Source organism: Miniopterus natalensis, chromosome X (assembly GCF_054644295.1).
Source record: "Miniopterus natalensis isolate mMinNat1 chromosome X, mMinNat1.hap1, whole genome shotgun sequence".
In the NCBI taxonomy this organism is placed as follows: domain Eukaryota; kingdom Metazoa; phylum Chordata; class Mammalia; order Chiroptera; family Miniopteridae; genus Miniopterus; species Miniopterus natalensis.
In genome coordinates this window covers 63380040-63401400 of record NC_142103.1, presented here as the reverse complement: position 1 = coordinate 63401400, position 21361 = coordinate 63380040, and the positions used below count along the sequence as shown (strand labels likewise).

The 21361-nt window shown below is 37.8% G+C and overlaps 1 protein-coding gene and 1 pseudogene across 2 annotated transcripts in view; both read left to right on the top strand.

Annotated features, from left to right (window-relative positions):
* The first annotated feature begins 1006 nt into the window (after positions 1 to 1006).
* LOC107530214 (rho guanine nucleotide exchange factor 9 pseudogene) lies at positions 1007 to 2344 on the top strand (annotated as a pseudogene).
* A 5691-nt stretch (positions 2345 to 8035) lies between these two features.
* The window catches only part of ABCB7 (ATP binding cassette subfamily B member 7), a 124448-nt gene continuing 111122 nt past the window's right edge, over positions 8036 to 21361 (top strand). For both annotated transcript variants that reach the window (XM_016203900.2, XM_016203899.2), the window contains exon 1: positions 8036 to 8221. In XM_016203900.2, the coding sequence (XP_016059386.1) occupies positions 8054 to 8221 (168 nt within the window). In that variant the 5' untranslated portion in view covers positions 8036 to 8053. The remainder of the gene's footprint in view (positions 8222 to 21361) is intronic.

Sequence of the window (21361 nt, the reverse complement as noted above, 5' to 3'; positions counted from 1 at the left end):
TTTTATAATTTTTCAAAGCATGTGTATACATTTTTTGGGACACCCTATATTATAAAGCATTCAAGGAATTTTACCACCAAAAAAGAAAATCAGAATATGTAAGAGGAAAATTTAGGCTCAAGGAAATCTAATCCAGTAATTATCATCTTAGAATGTGATAATCACTTGAATTATTATGCAAAACTGAGGATGAAATAAAAATATTTTCAGGGGGAGAGGAGAGAGAGAGCTGACTAGGCAGGGCTGGAATAAGTGGCTGGCAACCAGGAACCCAGTGAACAGAACAAGCAAGCTTAGGAAAGAGAGTGAACTAGAAGGAGTAGGGGAGACCGAGATTGACAGGTAGCCAGGCAGGTGGACAGATGGAGGCCAGGGTAGATAGACCGAGCAGGCCCTGGAGAACCTCTCACTGGTTCCTCCTGCCTCTCATTTTGAAAGCTAGGATTTTGCCTTTTCCATGGTGCTTAAGAGAGAATACTGGTCTCTGCCAACTTCAGTGCAAGCTAAGATTTCTCAGCTACGGAAGAAAATCAGCTCAATCATGGAAAGGGGGTAAACAAGCTCTCCTGTCCTCACTCCCCCTCCCTCCATACCAATCTCAGGAACCAAACCCAACCCTTCCCTAACCATCTGATTTCCTCCTCTCCTTTCTAGAATGGTGGCTGTATGGACAGTCTGAGAGAACAGACACTGACATCTTCCCATCTGCTGGACCCCCACCTGGAACACTACAGTATTCTGCATTGCACCATGATCCTGGATGTGCAAACTGTAGTTGTTTTGCTGTGATTGTAGTCTTCCTGCTTGTCAATGTGATACTCATGTTTTTCCTAGGAATACACTGAATGGAGTCCAGCCATCTGAGCGTTTGTTAACTCTTGATTTTATTTTATCCAGAGAGCCACTAAGAAAAAAAAGTCAAGAGAGACAGAGACAGGAAAAGAGAGGGAGAGAAAGAGCAGGGGGTAAATGTTTTGAGCTTCCACATGGCCTTGCTGTGATATGCATGACGTTCCTCTGGGTGAACCAGGAGGACAGGGTAGAGGAAGGGCCCAGTGACATGCAGAATGGGCACCTGGACCCCAACTCAGACTGCCTCTGTCTGGACCAGCCACTACAGAATGGGGAACAGATGCAGGCCAATACCATCAATGAAATCATGAGCACTGAGCATCATTACATCAAGCATCTCAAAGACATTTGTGAAGGTTACCCGAAGTAATGCCGAAAGAGATAGGACATGTTCAACCATAAGCAACTGAAGGTCATCTCTGGGAACATTGAAGACATCTATGGTTTTCGGATGGGCTTTGTGAGAAACCTGGAGAAACTACAATAATGACCCCCACTTCAGTGAGATAGGACCCTGCTTCCTGGAGCACCAAGATGGGTTCTAGATATACTCTGAGTACTGTAACAACCACCTGGATGCCTGTATGGAGCTCTTCAAACTGGTAGAGAGCCGCTATCAGCATTTCTTTGAGGACTGTTGCCTCTAGCAGCAGATCATTGACATTGCTATTGATGGTTTCCTTTTGACTCCAGTCCAGAAGATCTGTAAGTATCCTTTACAGTTGGCTGAGCTCCTCAAGTATACCTCCCAGGACCATAGTGACTACAGGTACATGGCAGCTGCTTTGGCTGTCATGAGAAATGTGATTCAGCAGATCAATGAACACAAGCAGCATTTGGAGAATATTGACAAGATTGCCCAGTGGCAGTCCTCTGTCCTAGACTGGGAGGGCGAGGGCATCCTAGGCAGGAGCTCGGAGTTAATCTACACTGGGGAGATGGCCTGGATCTACCAGCCCTATGGCCACAACCAGCAGCGGGTCTTCTTCATGCTTGACCACCAGATGGTCCTTTGGAAGAAGGACCTGATTCGGAAAGACATCCTATACTATAAAGGCTGCAATAACATGGATAAATATGAGGTAGTGGACATTGAAGATGGCAGAGATAATGACTTTAATGTCAGCATGAGTACCGTTAAGCTTCACAACACGGAGACTGAGGAGGTGCATCTCTTCTTTGCCATGAAACTGAAGGAGAAGATATGCTGGCTCAGGACTTTCAGAGAAGAGAAAAAATTGTCTTTGAAATTTCTGAAAATCAGAAGAGGCAGGCTGCAATGACTGTGAGAAAAGTCTCTAAACAAAAAGGTGTCAACTCTGCCCGCTCAGTTCCTCCTTCCTACCCACCGCTATAGGACCCATTAAAGCAGGGCCAGTACCTGGTCCCGGATGGCACTGCTCAGTCACAGGTCTTTGAGTTCACAGAACCCAAGTGCAGCCAGTCACCATTCTGGCAAAACTTTAGCAGGTCAACACCCTTCAAAAAATGATATCTACAGGGAGGCAGATAATTTTAAAATAAATAAAATTATTTAAAAATATATATTTTCAGGTACCCCTTGACTCAAAGTTTACTATATACAGAACTTCATTAGAAGAACTACTAAAAAATTCATCCCAGCCAAACTGAAACTGAAACCAAAAATAAGAAGTGTGATGTAATTAATCAATGTTGAGCAAAGAAATCAGTAAACCGTGTTGAAAATCCAGGTAAGTATTGACTGTAAAAAAATCATGATGATAATTAATTGAAGAGATTTATAGAATTAAAAGCTAACCTATTATAACATGGAGGATAGAAGGATAAGGTTGTTTTAAGATTCTTCTTTTTGTAAAGAGAATGCCAGAAATGTTACCTGTAGACCGTTAGAAAAATGTATAGTAACGTATTTTTAAAATTATAAATGTAATCACTGATAGAATGTAAATAACATGCATAACTTTCATACCCATAGGAGGAAAAACTCAATCAACCAGCTGAAGGTGGAAAAGGAGGGATAAAGAAGTAAACAAACAATGGCACAAATAAAATATAAAATAACATAAAAACAAGCACAAATATGTTTATAATTAAAATATAAATGTAAATTAATCATAGGTGTCTATGAAACAACTCATATTGGATATGAAAATGAAATCCAGGAAAATTTGGGTTACAAAAGACACACCTAAAACATAACCATACAAAAAAAGCTAACAATAAAGGAGTATAAAAAGATACACTAGGTAAAGATATGGCAATATTATATCAGACAAAAGAGAATTAATGGTGAAAATTATTAATATAAAAGAAATGACTTTATAATCTTTAATTAGCCATCACAAAGTTATAACAATCATGAACTTGTATCCACCTCATAATATCAACTTATATAAAAATAATAGTTGACCAAATTACAAGGGGAAATCAATAAATTCACATTTATAGTGGGACATTTTGATGCTGATAGAACAAAACCCACAAATAAGTAGTAAAGGTATAGAAAATTTGGACAAGTTAACACACATGGACACAGACAACTGTATGGTGATTGCCAGAGGAAAGGGAAGGTGGGGAGAGGTAGAAGAAGGTTAAAGGGAATAAATGGTGATGAAAAGAGAGTTGACTTGGAATAGTAACCAAACAATACAATATATAGATGTTGTAATATAGAATTGTACACTTGAAACCTACATAATTTTATTATCCAATGTCATCCCAATACATTCAATAAAAAATAAATTTAGCCCTGCCAGGCATGGCTCAGCAGTTGAGCGTCGACCCAGGATCCAGGCGATCGGGGTTCGATTCCCGGTCTGGGCACATGCATGGGTTGTGGGCTCGATCCCTAGTCCAGAGCATGCAGGGGGCAGCCGATCAATGACTCTCTCATCATTGATGTTTCTATCTCTCTCTCTCTCCCTCTCCTTTCCTCTCTCTGAAATCAATAAATATATATTTAAAAAAAATAAATAAAAAATAAATTAAAAAATTTATATCCTCTATAGGGTACTGATATTTTTGGGTTGACCTTCTACATAGCAACCTTATTTAACTTTCTTGTTTTTAAATTAGTTTATCTATAGATTATTTTTTATCTGGAAAATGACCTAATCTACAAACTACTACTATTTTTGCTCTTTCAATCCTAATACCTTTTATTTCTATTTTTTATCTTATTGCATTGACTATTACTTCCATTCAATACAATGTCAAACAGTAGGTGGGTAAGTGGGCATCCTTGGCATATTACCATCTTTAAGGAGAACACTACTAAAAGTGTCATCATTCAGTAAAATGCTTGAAATAGATTTTTTTTAATGGTGGGAGAGTTACCTCTTGTTAATTTAGAGAAGATCCTTTATATTCCTAGTTAACTAAGAGTTTTCAAAATTTTGAATGAGTGTTAAATTTCATTGAATATCTTTTCTGAATTATGGTTTTTCTATAGATAGTTATTCTTTAAAAGTTGTCTGTCATATGGATAATTAACAATGTTAATATAAGGGACATATAGGTAAACTACTCCCAATAGCTATAGAATACATCAGTATATGTGCATATATTCAGCCATGTTTGTATTTTTGGGATAAAGCCTACTTGGTCTTGATGTATTATTTTATACAATGCTGGATTGAGTTCACTATTTATTTCTCTAGTTTTTCATTTATGGTCATAAGTAGGATTGACATATAATTTTCTTGTATGATTCTTGTCTATGTTTGGTATTAAGTTTATTCTAGCCTCATAAAATATGCAGGACATCTAGATAATCATGGTGGGTTAATCAAATTTATTTGTCTTCTCTTCTTTCCAAACTCCAACAAAAGTAACATAAAGGAATAAAACAGGAAAAAACCTAGAAAAACAAAGAGACTAGGATTAGAGAGTGGTAACACAGGGGTCTTCACTAAATTATCATTTTTAAGATCTAAAGCAAATATAATAAAATATTAAGATATAACTAAGCTGGGTTGCAGGTACATGGGTATCCATTATCTTTTTCTTTATTTCAGTTGTGATAAAATATTTCTTAATGTTAAAAATGCACAAAAAATAAAGAATTTAGTTTTAGAAAGTAATATGTGCTCTAAAACTGCTTCTCAAAATTTAATGTGCATATGAATAACCTGGGAAATTCTTATTAAAATGTACATTCTGAATCATCAGGTCCTGAGTGGGCTGAGATTCTACATTTCTTATAAACTCTTAGGTGATGCCAATGCTGGTGGTGTGTGGACCACACTTTAAGTAGCAAGATTTTAAGGGAATTAAAACAAGGCAATGTGACAGTGTGGCAGGAACCACGAGTGGCTTCTTTAGATAAGGTGTAGTAGAAAAGCTTCTCTAAGCAGGTGATATCTAAGTCATTAAAAAGTCTCCAGTAGAGACTTTTGTCAAGTAGAGGGAAAGCAAGTGCAAAGGCACTGAGGCAATAAGTTCTGGAATAAGTTCTAGAAACAGAAAAGATCACTGTGGCCTTCTTGAAGTACTCAAGTGTTTCTTCCACATTTCAGGTGTAATTAAGTGAAAAGAGCACGTACTTGGAGTCATAAAACCTAGGTTTAGTTCTTCATCCTGTTAGCTTTGCGACCTCTGCCAAGTCACAACCAGACTCAAGCTTTTTCCTCATAAATATGGGAATATTAATAAATAATACCCAATCCCCAAGGCTGATGTATTAAGTAAGGCATGAAAAAGCACTTGGTAAATTAAAAAATACTATATCCATACATTAGTACAATAATTGCTTAAATAAAGTGCTTTCATGTGATCTGTATCTGCAAAAGCTATTTATAGAAGTTTTTATTGTGTGCTCTTCTGTTTCTTATTTATTTCTGACACTTATATATCAAGTTGCCACAGGCCAAGTTTGTCTGTCTGTTGCTGATGTTCTTCAGCAGCGCACAAGTCTCACTATGCTTCATGTTCTATTTCTGGGTGCACAGGAGACTTTCTTTGGCTTACTTGGCTCATGTTTGCACACTTCAGCTCATCATACAGTAACTACTTGTGTATTCCAATGTTATTCACATTTCTTAATCAGAAGACTTGGTTTACAATGAGCAGTACTTCAGTAAAAATATGTTTATTCCATTAAAAAACCACACAACTGTTGTCCCATGCCAATAATGCCTATAAGCGATTCTAATGAAATTTCTCAAGAATCCTGAGAAATCACCTGTAGGGTCTGGTGTTTCAGAATTCTGAGGTCTTGCCTGATTAAAAATCTTATGATTCTATATAACCTCTAGAGACTTTCAATTAAATCTTTAGTGTAAAGAACAGTGGAAGAGCAGCCAGAATACCAGGGTTCTCTTTTTAACTCTATCATCACGTAGTTCTGGTCATCTTCATCTACTAGAAATGAGAAATGCCCCCAAAAAACTGTTATTAACATCCTGCAAGATAACGTGTATGAGAGTTTCTGAAAGTATAAAAGATTTCATTTTGTCACATTATATCTGACAATTTCCCACAGAATATATATGGTATAGGTTCCTACATTTTTAAAAAGTTACAGCATTACTGGACAATGCCTTACCTGGGTAGAAAGATTCAGTGGCAATATTCAGCCCTAATCATTGGAAGAATCTAGGGTTTCTCTACTGTAGAGTGTTGCTCTCTAACAGAACAGATGCTGAATATATTGATGATATAGGCATTAATAAAAGAGGCCGTTACTTATTTGTTAAGAAGACAATAATAAGCCAGAAATGTCCAATTGGTCACTAACTCCTTTCAATTCCAGATCCATAATATCTTAGGAATTGATCTACTGCCACTGTTACTGCCAGGTTAAAGACTTTATTTTATGACTGAATTTAACCTCATGACTCCAATCTGAACTCCCTCCAGTCCAACCTTCCCACTTAAGCCAGAGGGGTTTAATGGACATGCAAATTTGATCATGTAACTCTCCTGATTTAAACCTTTCACTTGCTATAGGACCAGGTATTAACTTCTTAAAGGCCTTTTCACCATTAGGTCACTGCTCACCTAGGCTCATCTCCTATTACTCTGCCATACACTCCCTAAATTCCTGAACCTGGAAAAGTTTTCTTATGCCTTCTTGTTTTTAGCATGCAATTTCATTTACATGGAATTACCTTATATTGGAAAATTTATTCTTATTTAAATAACTCCACTCAAACATCCTCTTATCTGGAAACCTGAAGTATAATATGAATCTTGAAACAAAGTAAATCTAACTTCCTGGATCAGGCATATTCTTTGTCTTCATTGGACTTATTATTCCAGGGTGCTTCTACATAAGGAGTTCATAATAATTATTTGCCTGTGTTGTCTAATAGGTTTGACAGTGAGCAGCAATGAATATAAAATTGCAATTGCATTACTGTCTCCAGGGTTTCAAGTAACATTTACACTTGGAAATGCAGTTTCCTAGATAACTGTAAACATTTCAACATCATTTTGTTTGATGATAGTGGTGTCAAAAGAATATACCCTTGTCTTTAAACATAGATTTCTCATACACTTACACTTTACTATTCCTCAGCCAATCTAGCTATTTTGAAAATTAAGGAGGCTGCAGAAAACAAAGGGAAGAGTTAGAGAGGCAAAATATCAGAGTAAAGCTGTGTGTAAAACTGTCCCAAAAGCAACAGACCAGAGGAAAACCGCCACCAGGTTTGCGCAATCAGCCAAGTAAAAGTGCTTACAATATGGAAAGGCAGTGAATCTCTTGGATGAAGCCTCCTCCCTGGGTAAATTAATATTTGTAGTTTAGCCCAAGCGTTAGTGCACAGGAGAGTGAAGATACGAATATGCAAAGGGAAAATGCAGAGCGGAGTGTGGCACTTAGTTGGAGGTAGTAAGAAAAGAGTGAAATGATGGACAAAATAAGGTTGCCAGATTTAGCAAATTCAGTATCGGAGACATACCTATATTAAAAAATGATACATTGTTTAACTGAAATTCAAATTTAACTGCGCATCCTGCATTTTATCTGGCAAATCTACGAAAAGAGAAAAAGACAATAATATTCTGACGTTCCCGGTTATGTAAAAAAAACTCGCAAAGGCTAGCCCCAGAAGAAGAAAAGCGGTCGCACAAAGTACCCGAATCTTACGAGAAGCTATTTCCGGTCTTGGGCCCTGGGAAAACGAGGGGGAGGGGAGAAAGACCTGAGGTAGTACAGTTAGGTCCGCCAGTGTCCCACAATCCCCTGCTCTCGGTTCCTCTTTCCTCGCTCAAGATGGCGCTGCTCCCGGTACGTTCCTGGCGCTGGGCTGCCGCGGCGGCTGCTTTCGAAAAGCGTCTGCGCCTCGCCATCCTGATCCGGCCTCTAGTCTCTGTGCGCGGGTCAGGTCCGCAATGGGGGTCACGTCAGCTCCGCGTCCCAGAAACCGCTCGAATCTCCCAGGTGAGATGCTGTTCACATGGAAGAGTGGGGTGAAGGACAAGGGGACCTATGGGGGAAACGTTGCCCTCTTAACGCCGGGTCAGAGAAAGAGCCAAGAAGAAAGGTTGCCAGGGCTAACTTGGAGTAGCAGTAAGTGAAGGAAATTAGGGATAGTAATTTGAGAAAGGGGTGAAGAAAACCTTTGAGAGTACAGCAAATGGGAATGGGACGGGAGGTTCCGGACAGAGGTCATCCGAAACACCGGTGACTCTCGCAGGATTTACACGGTGTTCTCTTAGTTTAAGAGATGCGGTAGACACCATATTACCTTGGTAAATGCAAGGAAAACTGGGCTGCTTTCCAAAGTTAGTAATGGAATTTGGGACGAATTTGCCAATGGTTCTGATTCTACTCAGTCGGAAGTAGCATTTGGAGAGTACTTTAAGAAGACAGCAAGTAGGTATAAACAAGCGGCAAATTGATTTTACACCAGTTATTCCTCTTGTTGGCAGGGCTCCTTAATAAGCGAAAATGGTAATTATCTTGCTCTCCAAAACATAGATCATCCTAAATTTATATGTAAACACAATTGCCCTTTGATCCGAAAATAGTGTTCTTCTGTGTACACAGGTTGCTTTGGAAGCTATAAGGCTACTTATCTTAACGAATGTAGCTATGGTTATAGTGTATCTTAATATTTGTGCCCATCATTATCTCTCAAGAACAGTTTTGTTTTGTTTTTTAATTTGTACTTGCTCTACTTCAGTGTATCTTTTTATTATATATCGACACTACTTGCTCATCAGTATTACTAAAGTATTGTCAGCTTTGTATGAGAAACAACCTCTTAAAATTTTGATTCTTCATCAACAAATATTTAATGTCTACTGTGTATAGTATTATGCTACATAATGGAGTACCAAGAGAAATAGATATGTTAATGCCTTCAAGATTGGTCAATTTCATTGAGATTGGATCTATGCATTACAAGAGTAACTAAAAAACAAGGTATTAGGTTAAATTTCAAATGAATATTATAAGCAATAAGGGCTGTAATCATCCAGAGGAGATTGTGATAATGAAGGGCCAGATTATAGAGTAGATCTCATACTGGTGATAGAACTGGGAGAACATTCCAAGCAGGGAGAATAGGGATTGATGCTAGACATGTGTAATGAGTGCATTCATTCAGTAATTAATGAACATCTTTACAGCAGTGAACAACAGAACAAAATATGGGCCCTGTCCTTAAAGAGTTTAAAATCTAATAGGGGAAATAAATTAAGTAAACAGGTAAGTATAATATAATAGTGCAATGATGAGGAAGGTCCAAAATACTGTAAGATATACATGAGGGGCATCAAGTCTAATCTTGCTTGAGGTGGGGAAAATTGTCTTCAGCGATGGATAAGTAAGCAAAGACCTGAAACATTAGGAGAAGTTAGCTAAAGAGGTAATAGCATGTGCAAAGGCCCAAGGAGAAATTAGCTAGTTAAAGAGGGAATAGCAAGTGCAAAGGCCCAAAAGTAAGAGAGAACGTGGAACCTATTGTAGAACTCCATATGGTTTAGATTAGTGAGGAGATAGGAAGTGGCAGATTAGGCTAGAGAAGCAAATCCAGATCATTTTATTAAGGTTTTAAAAACACTTTATCGTTGAAAGTTTGTAACACATGGTCTCCTGGGAAACATTCTTGTTCTGTAGTCCTCTAATAAGCCAAATGAAGTTAAGATAAAATTTGTAGAACTTTGTCAGCCTAGAAGAATGAGGGGGAAAAGAAATCATTAGGCGTTTCACAGGTGGTGATGGTGGTAAAATGTTAGCTTTCTGTCTTTTCATGAACACTATCCCCACAATTTATTTCCTCCACTCTGTCCTCTACACCCTACCATTTCCTTTGATTACCATTTCTGTAATGTGAAAAACAAGGGAAAGATGTTCCCTTTGCTTTCTACTTCTTAGAGGCATGCAACTCTTGCCACCTTTTAAAAAAAATGCATTAAACGGAGATGAAGGAATGATTATAAGGCTTTTAAAGTAGAACCTGATACAAAGTGATGCACATTCAAATTAATTAGAGACTTGTGATTAAGATTACAAAGTAAATATTGAATGCATACTTTTAGGACAATCATTAGTATATAGCATAATGTTCTAGAGCTGGAAAGAAACCTTAATGTAGTGTTATAAAATCATGTTAGTGGGTTGGGTCAGCACTTTTTTAAAGATGAAATTCAGTAGAATAGGAAAGGAGGTATCATTGCTTTGTACATATTAAGGGAAGTATTGTTTTATGTACTTTTGTCTTATATGTTTATATACACAGATAAACACACATGTATATGATTACTGGGATGCTTTGTAAATATGTTTTTCACACTAGAGCATATGTGCAACCTGGTAGTAATTAGCTTCGTGTGGCTGTTTAAATTTAAATTAAATTAAAAACTTAATTTCTCAGTTGCATTAGCCACATTCTAAAGTCTGAATAGCCACATAGATATGGAACATTTCCATAATTGCAGAAAGCTCTATTGAACAGTGCTGCTATGGAGAGAATACCATATCTGGCCCTTCTAATTTTTATATGAGGAAACTAAGTCCTAGATAATTGACAACCTTTAAGGCCATTCATTCATTTATTGTCTTCTATGTGTCAGATATTTATAGAAGCTTAGATAAGACTCTGGCAGACACTAGGCACACAGTGAATATTTATTGAATTGTAAAGATACTGGTCTGATAATTACTAGAGCACTATTAATAGAGGGAAACACCTTAAACATAAGTTTTTCTTAAAATTGGAAGATTTTGTGTGATAAAATTTAAATTGTAATGATTTATTATAGTTGCCTCTTTGCTATGTTAATAATAAAAGGACTTACGAGTTTTGAATGATAGAATTTGGGTTCATTTTATTAATATTTAAATAGTAGAAACTGAGTTAATCTATAGGACCTTTTATCTAAGTTTAAAGTGTCTGTGTCTCTGGATCCTGGCATTGATCATATACTTCACTTTTAAAATTAAATTTATTAGGGTGACATTGGTTAATAAAATTATATGGGTTTCAAGTGTACAATTCTATAAATTCTATAATACATCATCTATACATATATATAGCATTGTGTTTAACCGCTCAAAGTCAAATCTTCCATCACGATATATTTGACCCCCTTTACCCTTTACTACCTCTCTCTCACACCCCTTCCCCTCTGGTAGCCACTATACTTTTGTATGGTCTATGAGTTTTGTTGTCTTGTTTATTCATTTGTTGCTTTCAGTTTTATATCCCATATGAGTGGAATCATATGGTTCTTGTCTTTTTCTGTCTGACTTATTTCGCTTAGCATGATAGTCTCAGGATCCATCCATGTTGTCGAAAATGGCAATATTTCATCTTTTCTTATGGCTGAGTAGTATTCCATTGTATATATGTACCACATTTTTTAAAACAAATTTATTGAGATTAATTCAGATATACAGTTCACCCACTTAAAGTGTGCAATTCAATAGATTTTAGTATATTCAATGATATGTGCCACCATCACCATAGTTGACTTACATTTTCATTACTTCAAATATATGATTTCATTAATATGTGGAATGTAATGAATAAAATGACGACCAAACTGGCGAGTGCTAGAGGGGAGGGAGCGGGGGTGATTTGATAAAGAAAGTGAAGGGATTAGCTAAAGAACATATACGTATAACCCATGGATATGGACAATAGTGTGTTGAAGGCCAAGGGAGGGGGAGGCAGAAGTGGGTGGAGGTGGACAAAGCGAGGGAGGAAATGGAGGACATCTGCAATAGTGTCAACATTAAACATTTTTAATAGTAAAAACAAAACAAAACCTGTTACCATTTTGGCTATCATCTCCCATCCCTCTCCCCCACCTGCTCTAAGCAACCACTAATCTATGTTCATTCTCTCTAGATTTGTCCTTTCCGGACATTTCATATACATGGAATTGAGACTGGCTTCTTTCACTTAGCATTATGTTTTCAAGGATCATTCATGTTGGGCATGTATTAAGTACTTTATAGTTTTTCATTGCATATAGTATTCCATGATATGGATATATAAGATTTTATGCATTCCTAAGTTGATGGACATTTGGGTTGTTTCTATCTTTTGGCTGTTATGAATAATGTAGCAATAAACATTCATGTACAAGTTTTTTATGGACATAAGTTTTCATTTTTCTTGGGTGTATACTTAGGAAAAAAATTGCTGGGTCATATGGTAACCCTATATTTAATTAAGGAACTGCCGGACTCATTTTCAAAGTGACTACACCATTTTGCATTACCATAAGAAGTGTATGAGGGTTCCAGTTTTTCCACATCCTTGCCAATAGTTGTTATCTGACTGTTAGTCAAGCCATCCTAGTGAATGTGAAGTGTTATCTCATTATGGTTTTGATTTGTATTTCCCTGATGACTAAAGATGTTGATCATCTATCCATGTGCTTATTGGCCATTTGTATATCTTTGAAGAAATGTCCACTCAGGTTGTTTGTACATTTTTAAATTGGATTATTGGTCTTTCATTACTGAGATGTCAGTTAGTTATATATTCCAGATTTAATTCCCATATCAGATATATGATTTACAAATATTTCTCTAATTCTGTTGGTTATTTTTTTACTCTTTTGATAGTGTCTTTTGAAGTACAATTTTTTTTTTCATTTTGAGGAAGTCAAATTTATGTTTTTCTTTTGTTAGTCAGACTTTTGGTGTTATAGCTAAGAATCCATCGCCAAATATGAAGTCATGAATATTTACCCATGTGTTTTCTTTTAAGGATTTTATAACTTAATTCTACTGAGATGTAGAAGCATTACTCTTGTATAGCTGTAGTTCCTTTTTCTCTGCTTTATTTATATATAGTATAATTATAAACATTATAATCCTAATAGTACATTGTTATAATTATTACATTTTATGACTTTTAAAGAAGCAGAGATAAGAAAGGACAAATAAATATTTATGGCTTTTGCTATGTTCTCTACGTTTGTTCTCTTGTATTTGAGTTACCATGTGGAGTCATTTGTTCATCCCAAAATAGCTGTGCTCCCACCAATCTCCTTTGTGATGTTATTGGCAAATATATTGCATTTCTATATGTTATAGGCTCAACAGTACATTATATACCTCTTATTTTATGGACGTAAGAACATCCAAACTTGTAGAGAACGTTTACAAAAATTTACTTAAGCCAAACTAGTGACAATTGCTGGGAAGCAAGATCTCAAATGCTCCTGAGAATGACAATTTTGCAGTTTCTTTTATAGTTTTGGAATTAAGGAGGGAACATAAAGATTACATGAAAGTGGGAGAAAGCAAGTTGGGACTTGGATTACAGGATAGTTAACTATATAATGTGTACTCAGGGTGATTACCTTTCTGAGGGTTCTGAAAAACATGATTTCTCTGGCATTTAAAAGGTTTATTAAACTAGATGCACAAGAACAATGGACAATGGCTTGCTTAAGGCAAACATAAACTTTTTACTAAAGAAGCTTTATTCCTGGGGCATGCATGACCTGCCCAGTTAAGAATTTAGGATCAGATCACACCTCCGTTAGACTTATTAAAGCACCCCCCCACAGTTTTATACAATTGCTTTCTAAATCAGTGCAAAGAAGAAACTAGAAAAACATGCATTTATAGGGTTATTTATTTATTTATTTATTTAACCCTCACCCGATATTTTTTCTATTGCTTTTCAGAGAGAGTGAAAGGGAGGGAGGGTGGGAGGGGGAGAGAGAGAAACATCAATATGAGAGAGACACATCGATTAGTTGCCTCCTGCAGGCACCTCGACTGGGGCGGGGTATCCAGCCTACAACCCAAGTACATGCCCTTGCCTGGAATCGAACCTCGGACCCTTCAGTCCACAGGCTGATGCTCTAACCACTGAGCCAAACCAGCCAGGGCTATAGGGTCTTTTATACTCATATACAGTCATGTGCTGCTTAAGTATAAGATATGTCTTGAGAAATGCATTATGTTGACCAAAAAATGTTCAAACCTGTAGAGAATTTTTGTGTGTGTGTTAATCCTCACCTGAGGATATTTTTTTCATTGATTTTTAGAGAGTGGAAGGGAGAGGGGGCAATAGAGAGAAAGAAACATCGATGTGAGACACATTGATTGGTTGCCTCCTGCATGGGGCAGGGGAATCAAACCTGCAACCCAGGTGGGTGCCCTTGATCGGGAATTGAGCCCATGACCCTTTGGTGCATGAGCCGATACTCGAACCATTGAGCCACACAGGCCTGTAGAGAATTTTTATAAAAATGTATTGGAGCCAAAAAGACGATGCACCTAGAAGCAAGACCTCAACAGGCTGAGGTAAGTGCTTCTTAGAATAGCAGTTTTCAGTTTCTTTTATGCATTTAAGATTAATGAGGGAACTAAGGAAGATTACATGAAGGTAGGAGGAAGCAATTTGGGGATGGGATTACAGGATAGTTAAGACTATGCTCTCTTGAGGAGTCTGAAAGGGGGCATTTCAAAGGTGAGTTAGAGTTAACCTAGGTGCACAGAAATAATAGATAGGGTTTGCTTAAGGCAGAGATAAGACTTAGTAAAGAAATTGTATCCCTGTGGCATGACTACCCCCCATGACCTTCACAATTATGAATTAAGGTCAGATCACCCTGTGAGGTTACTTTCCACAGAACCCCCTTTTTCATCAACAGTTGTTAGACTATGTCGATATCAACAATGTCCAAAGCTGTAGAGAATTTTTGTGAGTTTTTGAGCCAAACTGACGACAGTTTCCAGGAAGCAAAATCTCAGCAGATTGAGAAAATGCTCTAGAGGATGGCAGTTTTACAGCTTATTTTATACATTAGAATCAAAGGAGGAGACATAAGGAAGGTTACATGAAATTCATTGGTGGAAGATGAGGGACACAGGAGAAAGCAAAGTGGGGGAAGTCTCTGTGGTTGGATAAAGAGTAAAATGGAGAGATACTTTTACATTGGAGGGTACAGGATAGTTAATAAACATTTACAGCACATAGAGATGGTATGTCGGGAACAAGATAACAATGAAGGTACTGTGGTTTCTGCTCTGGTGTGGTGGGTGTGCCCTGAGTGGTCTGGAAAACTAGCACTCTGACATTCCAAAGATGCAAAATGACAATTGTTAGGCTTCCGAGAAGGACCACACAAGGCCAGATGAGAAGGTAAAGGCAATTTTATTAAGGCATCTGAATACAGATGGTTCAAGTATCTGAATACCGATGGGCTGAGCTCCAAGTGGTTGGGAGGAAGTCTCTTTATAGGGTGTAGGGAGGGAACTTTTTTTGCATGCACACGGTTTTTCTGAGTCAGAGGAGAAAGTTATTGAATGTAAGGAACAGGTTGTTGCTTGAGATCATCTAAAAGTTACTTTCTCATGCAGGGAATGCAAGTTACCAAGCGTAAGGACAAAATGTGGCTAGCGGAATGAATTCATCTAAAAGTTACATTCTCATGCTGGGGAGGGATGGGCTCTGAGGAACATTAAGTTTTTGTCCAAACCTAACAATAAAACAGACTTAAGATACAGATTGACCTTTGTCAAGGAAGCTACAGGCCCAGGATGTGACTACCTGCCATGATTCCCTTTTAGTTAGGAATTTTTATATTCAGACCATCCTATGTGGTTACTTTCGGTCTCTGAGTTTGTAAGGCTCACTATGCAGGCCTCTTCTGAGCTTGTCAGGTTTAGTATGTGGGCCTTTTTTCATCTATTGTGATTTTCTTGTTGGGCAAACATGGAGTGTGCTTTATAGCCTATTGCACACCTAGGTTATATGGTATAGCCTATTTATTGTTCTGCAGAGGATGAATAATAATTTTTCCTTTCCCTTCTGGGTTCTTGGCTGAGACGTCCCTGTACTAAAGGACAGATTAACAGGAGAAAAACAAAAGTTTAGTTAACATGTTTGCCTCCTGTATACAAGGGAGAGACCTAGGAAACTGAGTAACTCACCAAAATGGCTGAAGTCAATACCGTAAATATCTTCAGCTGAAGACAAAAGATGTTGGGAGTGGGGCAGTCAGTTGTGGGAGGTTACCAGGAAAAGCGTAGTAAACAAGTGTAAGGGTTTTAGGGTTTGGCCAGTGACTTGGGCTGTGAAAGAATTCACAACTAAGAGAAGAGAGACATTTTACTTTCCAGTAGAGGAAAGGGCCAGTGTATTGCTATTCATTACAGGGCAGGGAAGAAAGAGTGGCTTGCATTTTTAAAGAACAAGCAGTTGCTGTTGCTAAGGGACAAGGAAGGGAGGGGGATTGTGTTGAAGTTGACCAGATATTGGGTGGGGGTGGGGTATCTTGAAAAGTTAGAGTTTGTTTGCTTTCCAGGAGGCAGTCCAGCAGATGCCCTAAAGAGGTGTCTAATCAGTATTTTTCCCAAGCCAAACAGGTTTAGTACAAAAGTTATGAATAGTTCCAAAGAGACTTGTCTGAAGAGGAGGGTGAAGGGAACTTTTGAACTAGAGATTCCTGGTGAGAATTATCCCTGAGTAGGAAAAACAGCAGGGAGGAAGGGGTTGTGGGGGAAGTGTTGCAACCCTTATCTACCCGGCTGTTTGAATGGAGAGGCAGCTTGAATTAGGGGAACTAGCAACCTCTTGGTTTAATTACCAGGTGTTTCTTATAAATTGTGGAAGGCTATAGCAAAGAAAAGGAGAGGCCTTTTTCTGTCCTTACAAATTTTTTATGCAAATTTAAGCCTCTGTCTTTTGCCTTTATAATAGTTCCTAGAGATAAAGTTATCTACCTCTTCCTAGTACAGTCCAGGAAGACCTCTTACAACTGGAGATCTCCCTTACAAATGTAAATGTAAAAGTACAAGATAGAGTACCTTTCTTCCGGACTTCTATTAACTGAAGTGGGAATATAATTAACCTAGGGAAATTATCTTTATTCTGTTTTAGATACCCTAGTTTTGAAGTATAGCACTCCCATTTTAGCACTCCCATTTTCTCCCCTTACAATCGCTACTTTGAACATAAGCAAGAGCAACAAAATTTGATAGAAAACAATGACCTCTTTCCCTCCCCTGGCTCTTTGTAAAAGATTTCTGCCCACAAAATTCCAGGGAATAGCTAACTGAAGAAGGTTAATTAATGCTTATCTTAGCTTCTCTATATCTCTTTGATAGTCCCCCCCTACTCCCCTTGGCCAAATAGAATGTAGTTTTTGCCTTTATATTCTCCCTGTGAGGACTGTTCGGGGCTGCGAGTTTGTTAGGGCAGAAGCCCGCTCACATTTGCTGGCTAATAAATCTCCAAATGGTCAATTTGGTCTCTGTGTGAATTAGTCTCGCGTAAGAGGGGTGTAACAGTTTTAAGATTTAGATTTCAAAGTAGAAGATGCATATCAAGGAACTACAGCAATTGCTGAGAAGACACTGAATGTAGTAAGTGAAAGGGTAAGGTTGGTGGTGCACGGACACTCTAAATAGCCATCTCAGACAGTATATAAAGAAAAATTGAATTTAAGGAAAAGGGGTTGGGGGATGGGATACCCAAAGGAAAGGACTACACAGCACTGAGTCAAAGGGTATTGGGTCCGTGATGGCAGCAAAAATATACTTGTGACAGTGAAATAAGGAAGAGGATAGAGGCAACTGGAGAACCTAGGCTGGGCTGCTTTGGCTCACTGAGAAGTCAGAGAGAAGGGGGTAAGCCTGGGACAAGCTGTCGCTGTAGAGCATGCACTGGGTCTTTTGTCCTGAGCTTGTTTATGTCTTTCTTGCAGGTGGAAATCTTAGGGGAGGTTTCAGGGAAGTGTCTCAAGAGAATATTCATCAGCTTTCCTAGTGCCCTCTCTCAGGGTCCTGGTCTCCACTGATTGGTCAGTGCTAGGGCAGGGGGTCATTAGTCAATGTAGCAGATTCTAAGGTAGCCACAGCACCACTTGTTTGGTTTTTCTGCTTATCTGAACCTGGAGCTGAAATACAACTGAGGCCTAGATGTTATCTTTAGGGAGGAATGCTCAGAGTGTCTAAACTGCATGACTAGCTGTAGGCTAGGGAGAATAGATTACCCTGGGGACAAGGTTCTTGTTTTCCTAATTTTGCCCCTTGCTTTCTGCCCTGGTGAATCTCTGTACCCAGGTTTCTGTACCTGGGTTTCTGTACCTGGCCCATCTAACAACAAGAGAATGAAAAACAGACCTTAGGAAAAAATTGAGGATGTTTTTAAGTGGATTATTTTGCATGGAAATGAAGAGGGTGAGAGGTGATTCAATGACATTTAAAATTCACAGTAATCCCTTATGATACTCTTTATTTCTGAGGCATCTGTTTTATTGTCTATTCTTTCATTTCTGATTTTATTTGAGTCTTTCTTTTATTCATAGTCTAGCTAAAGGTTTGTTGATTTTCTTTATCTTTCCAAAAAAATCAACAAACCAACAAATAACTTGTTTTGTTGTTTTTCCCCCCTCTATTTATTGCTGCTCTACTCTTAATTATTTCCTTCCTTCCTCTGTCTTCCGGTTTAGTTTGTTGTTCTTTAACCACCTTGAAATGAAAAGTAAGGTTGTTTGAGATTTTCTTAGTTCAGGCTACTTTAATAAAGTACTGGTGGCTTCTAAACAACTGAAATTTATTTTTTGTAGTTCTGGAGGCTGAGTAGTCTAAGTCTAAGATCAAGGTGCCCCAGGAGATTTAGTGTCTGGTGAGGGCCTATTTCTTGGTTCATAGATGGCTGATTTATATCTTTACTTGGTGGAATTGCCCAGGGATCTCTCTGCTTATGATGGCAGTAATCCCATTAATGAGGCAATCCCTTCCTTACCTAATCACCTCTCAAAGGCCCCACCTCCAGATAAGACTGCATTGTGGATTAGAACTCAGCATACGAATTTTGGAGGAGGGGACACATTAAGTCTATTGCAGAGATCTTTCTCTTTTTCACTTAGCGTTCATCACTATAAACTTCACTCTTATTATTTTGCTGCATTCCATACATTTTGGTATATTGTGTTTTACTGTTCACTTATCTCAAGATATTTTTTACACATCCTTTTGATATCCTCTTTGACCCAGTGGTTGTTTAAGATTGTGTTGTTTAGTTTCCAAGTATTTATCACTTCTTGTTTTGTGGCTGTTAAACTGATTTCTAGTTTTATTCTGTTGTGGTTGGAGAATATACTTGGGGATGATTTCCATCTTCTTAAACTTGTTAAGACTTGTTTTGTGACCTAACACGTGCTCTATCCTGGAGAATGTTGTGTGTGAGCTTGAGAAGATTGTGTATCCTGCTGCTGTTGGGTGGAAAGTTGTGCATATGTCTGTTAAGTCTATTTGCTTTATAGTATTGTTCAATTCAGCTGTTTCTTTATTGTCTGTATATCCATTATTATAAGGAGAGTACTAAAGTCCTCTACTGCCCTTAGGTCTGTCAATATCTGCTTTGTATATTTGGATGCTCTAATGTTGGGTGTGTATATATTTAAAATGTTATATCTTCCTGTTGAATTAGCCCTTTTATCATTATATAATGACTTTTTTTTTTGGTCTCTAGAGAGAAGTTTAGTCTATTTTGTCTGATATAATTATGGCCATCCTTGCCCTCTTTTGGTTACCAATTGCATGTAATATTTTCTTTCATTCCTTCATTTGCAGCTTATGCTTGTTGTCTTTTTTACTTATGTTCATTATTTTGCAGAGTAATCACGTCTTGGAGTCAGGGGCTACAGGGGCAGATGCTGGGTCCTAGTTGACAGTCTGGCTACAATAGCTGAGTGATGAGTGAATGGCTTGAAACATGGATGTGGGCCCAGGCTCTCTTAGTTATATCTTTGCATAGAGGTATCTGTCCAAACATGGATATTTATGACTGTCTTGAGGCAGCAGTGGGTCTGAGGGTTTGAGGAACAGAAAGAAGCTGGTGTGGCAACAGGAGCCCAGCAAGCAGTGAGATGAGTCCAGAGAGATGGGCCAAGGCCAGTCAACCAGGGACTTGACGGACATGGTAAGGCATTTGGATTTTGTCTTGAGAAATGAGAAACCACTGAAGCTTTGATGCAGAGTGCCACGTTCCTGTGGCTCCCATGTCACCATGTTTTGCCGTCTGTTTCTTGAACCGATAAACTTAACAGTCCTTTAAAAGACAAGAGCCCCCAAATCTTGGATGATTCAAATTAAATTATCCCAGTGCTCAGTTTACTGCTTTATAACATTTGGTGGTTTTTGTGATCAACTCCAAATAAACCACTGATTACACATGTGCACACTCAAACACATACACGTCAAAACTGGTTCTGGTTTTTAGTTGACTTTTAATCCTATGCAACTCTATACCTGAGCCTAACTTTGTTTTTGTTTGCTTATTTCGTTTTTAGTTTCCCAGTCTTACACTGTGATATAATTGACATAATATTGTACTAGCTTAAGGTATACAACATAATGATTTTGATATATGTACATATTGTAAAATGATTACCACAATATGTTTAGTTAATATGCATCACCTCATAGTTGCAATTTTTTTTCTTGTGATGAGAATTTAAGGTTTACTCTCTTATCAACATTCAAATATACAGTACAGTATTGCTAACTATAGTGACTGTATCATGTATTCTGAAGAACTTATTTTATAACTGGAAGTTATAAAATCCCATTCCCCCCCACCCATTTCTCCCACCTCCCACCACTAACAACCACCAAGTCTATTCTGTTTCTATGAGTTTGGGTTTTTAGATTTCATATATAAGTGAGAACATACAGTATTTGTCTTTCTCGGTCTGTTTTTCACTTAGCATTATGTTTGCAAGTTCTATCCATGTTGTTGCAAATGGCAGGATTTCCTTTTATATGGCTTAATAATATCCCCTTTTGTATATAGAGTATATCACATTTTCTTTATCCAGTCATTTGTCGTTGGACACATAGGTTGTTCTCATGCCTTGGCTATTGTAAATAATTCTGCAATGACTTCAGAGTACAGATATCTCTTGAGACAGTGATTTTGTTTTCTTTGGATACCTAGAAGTGGAATTGCTGGATCTTATTGTAGTTCTGTTTTAATATTTTGAGGAACCTCCATACTGTTTTCCATACTGGCCGCATTAGTTTACATTCCTGCCAGCAGTGTACAAGGGTTCCCTTTTCTCCACATCACTTCCAACAAATATTGTCTCT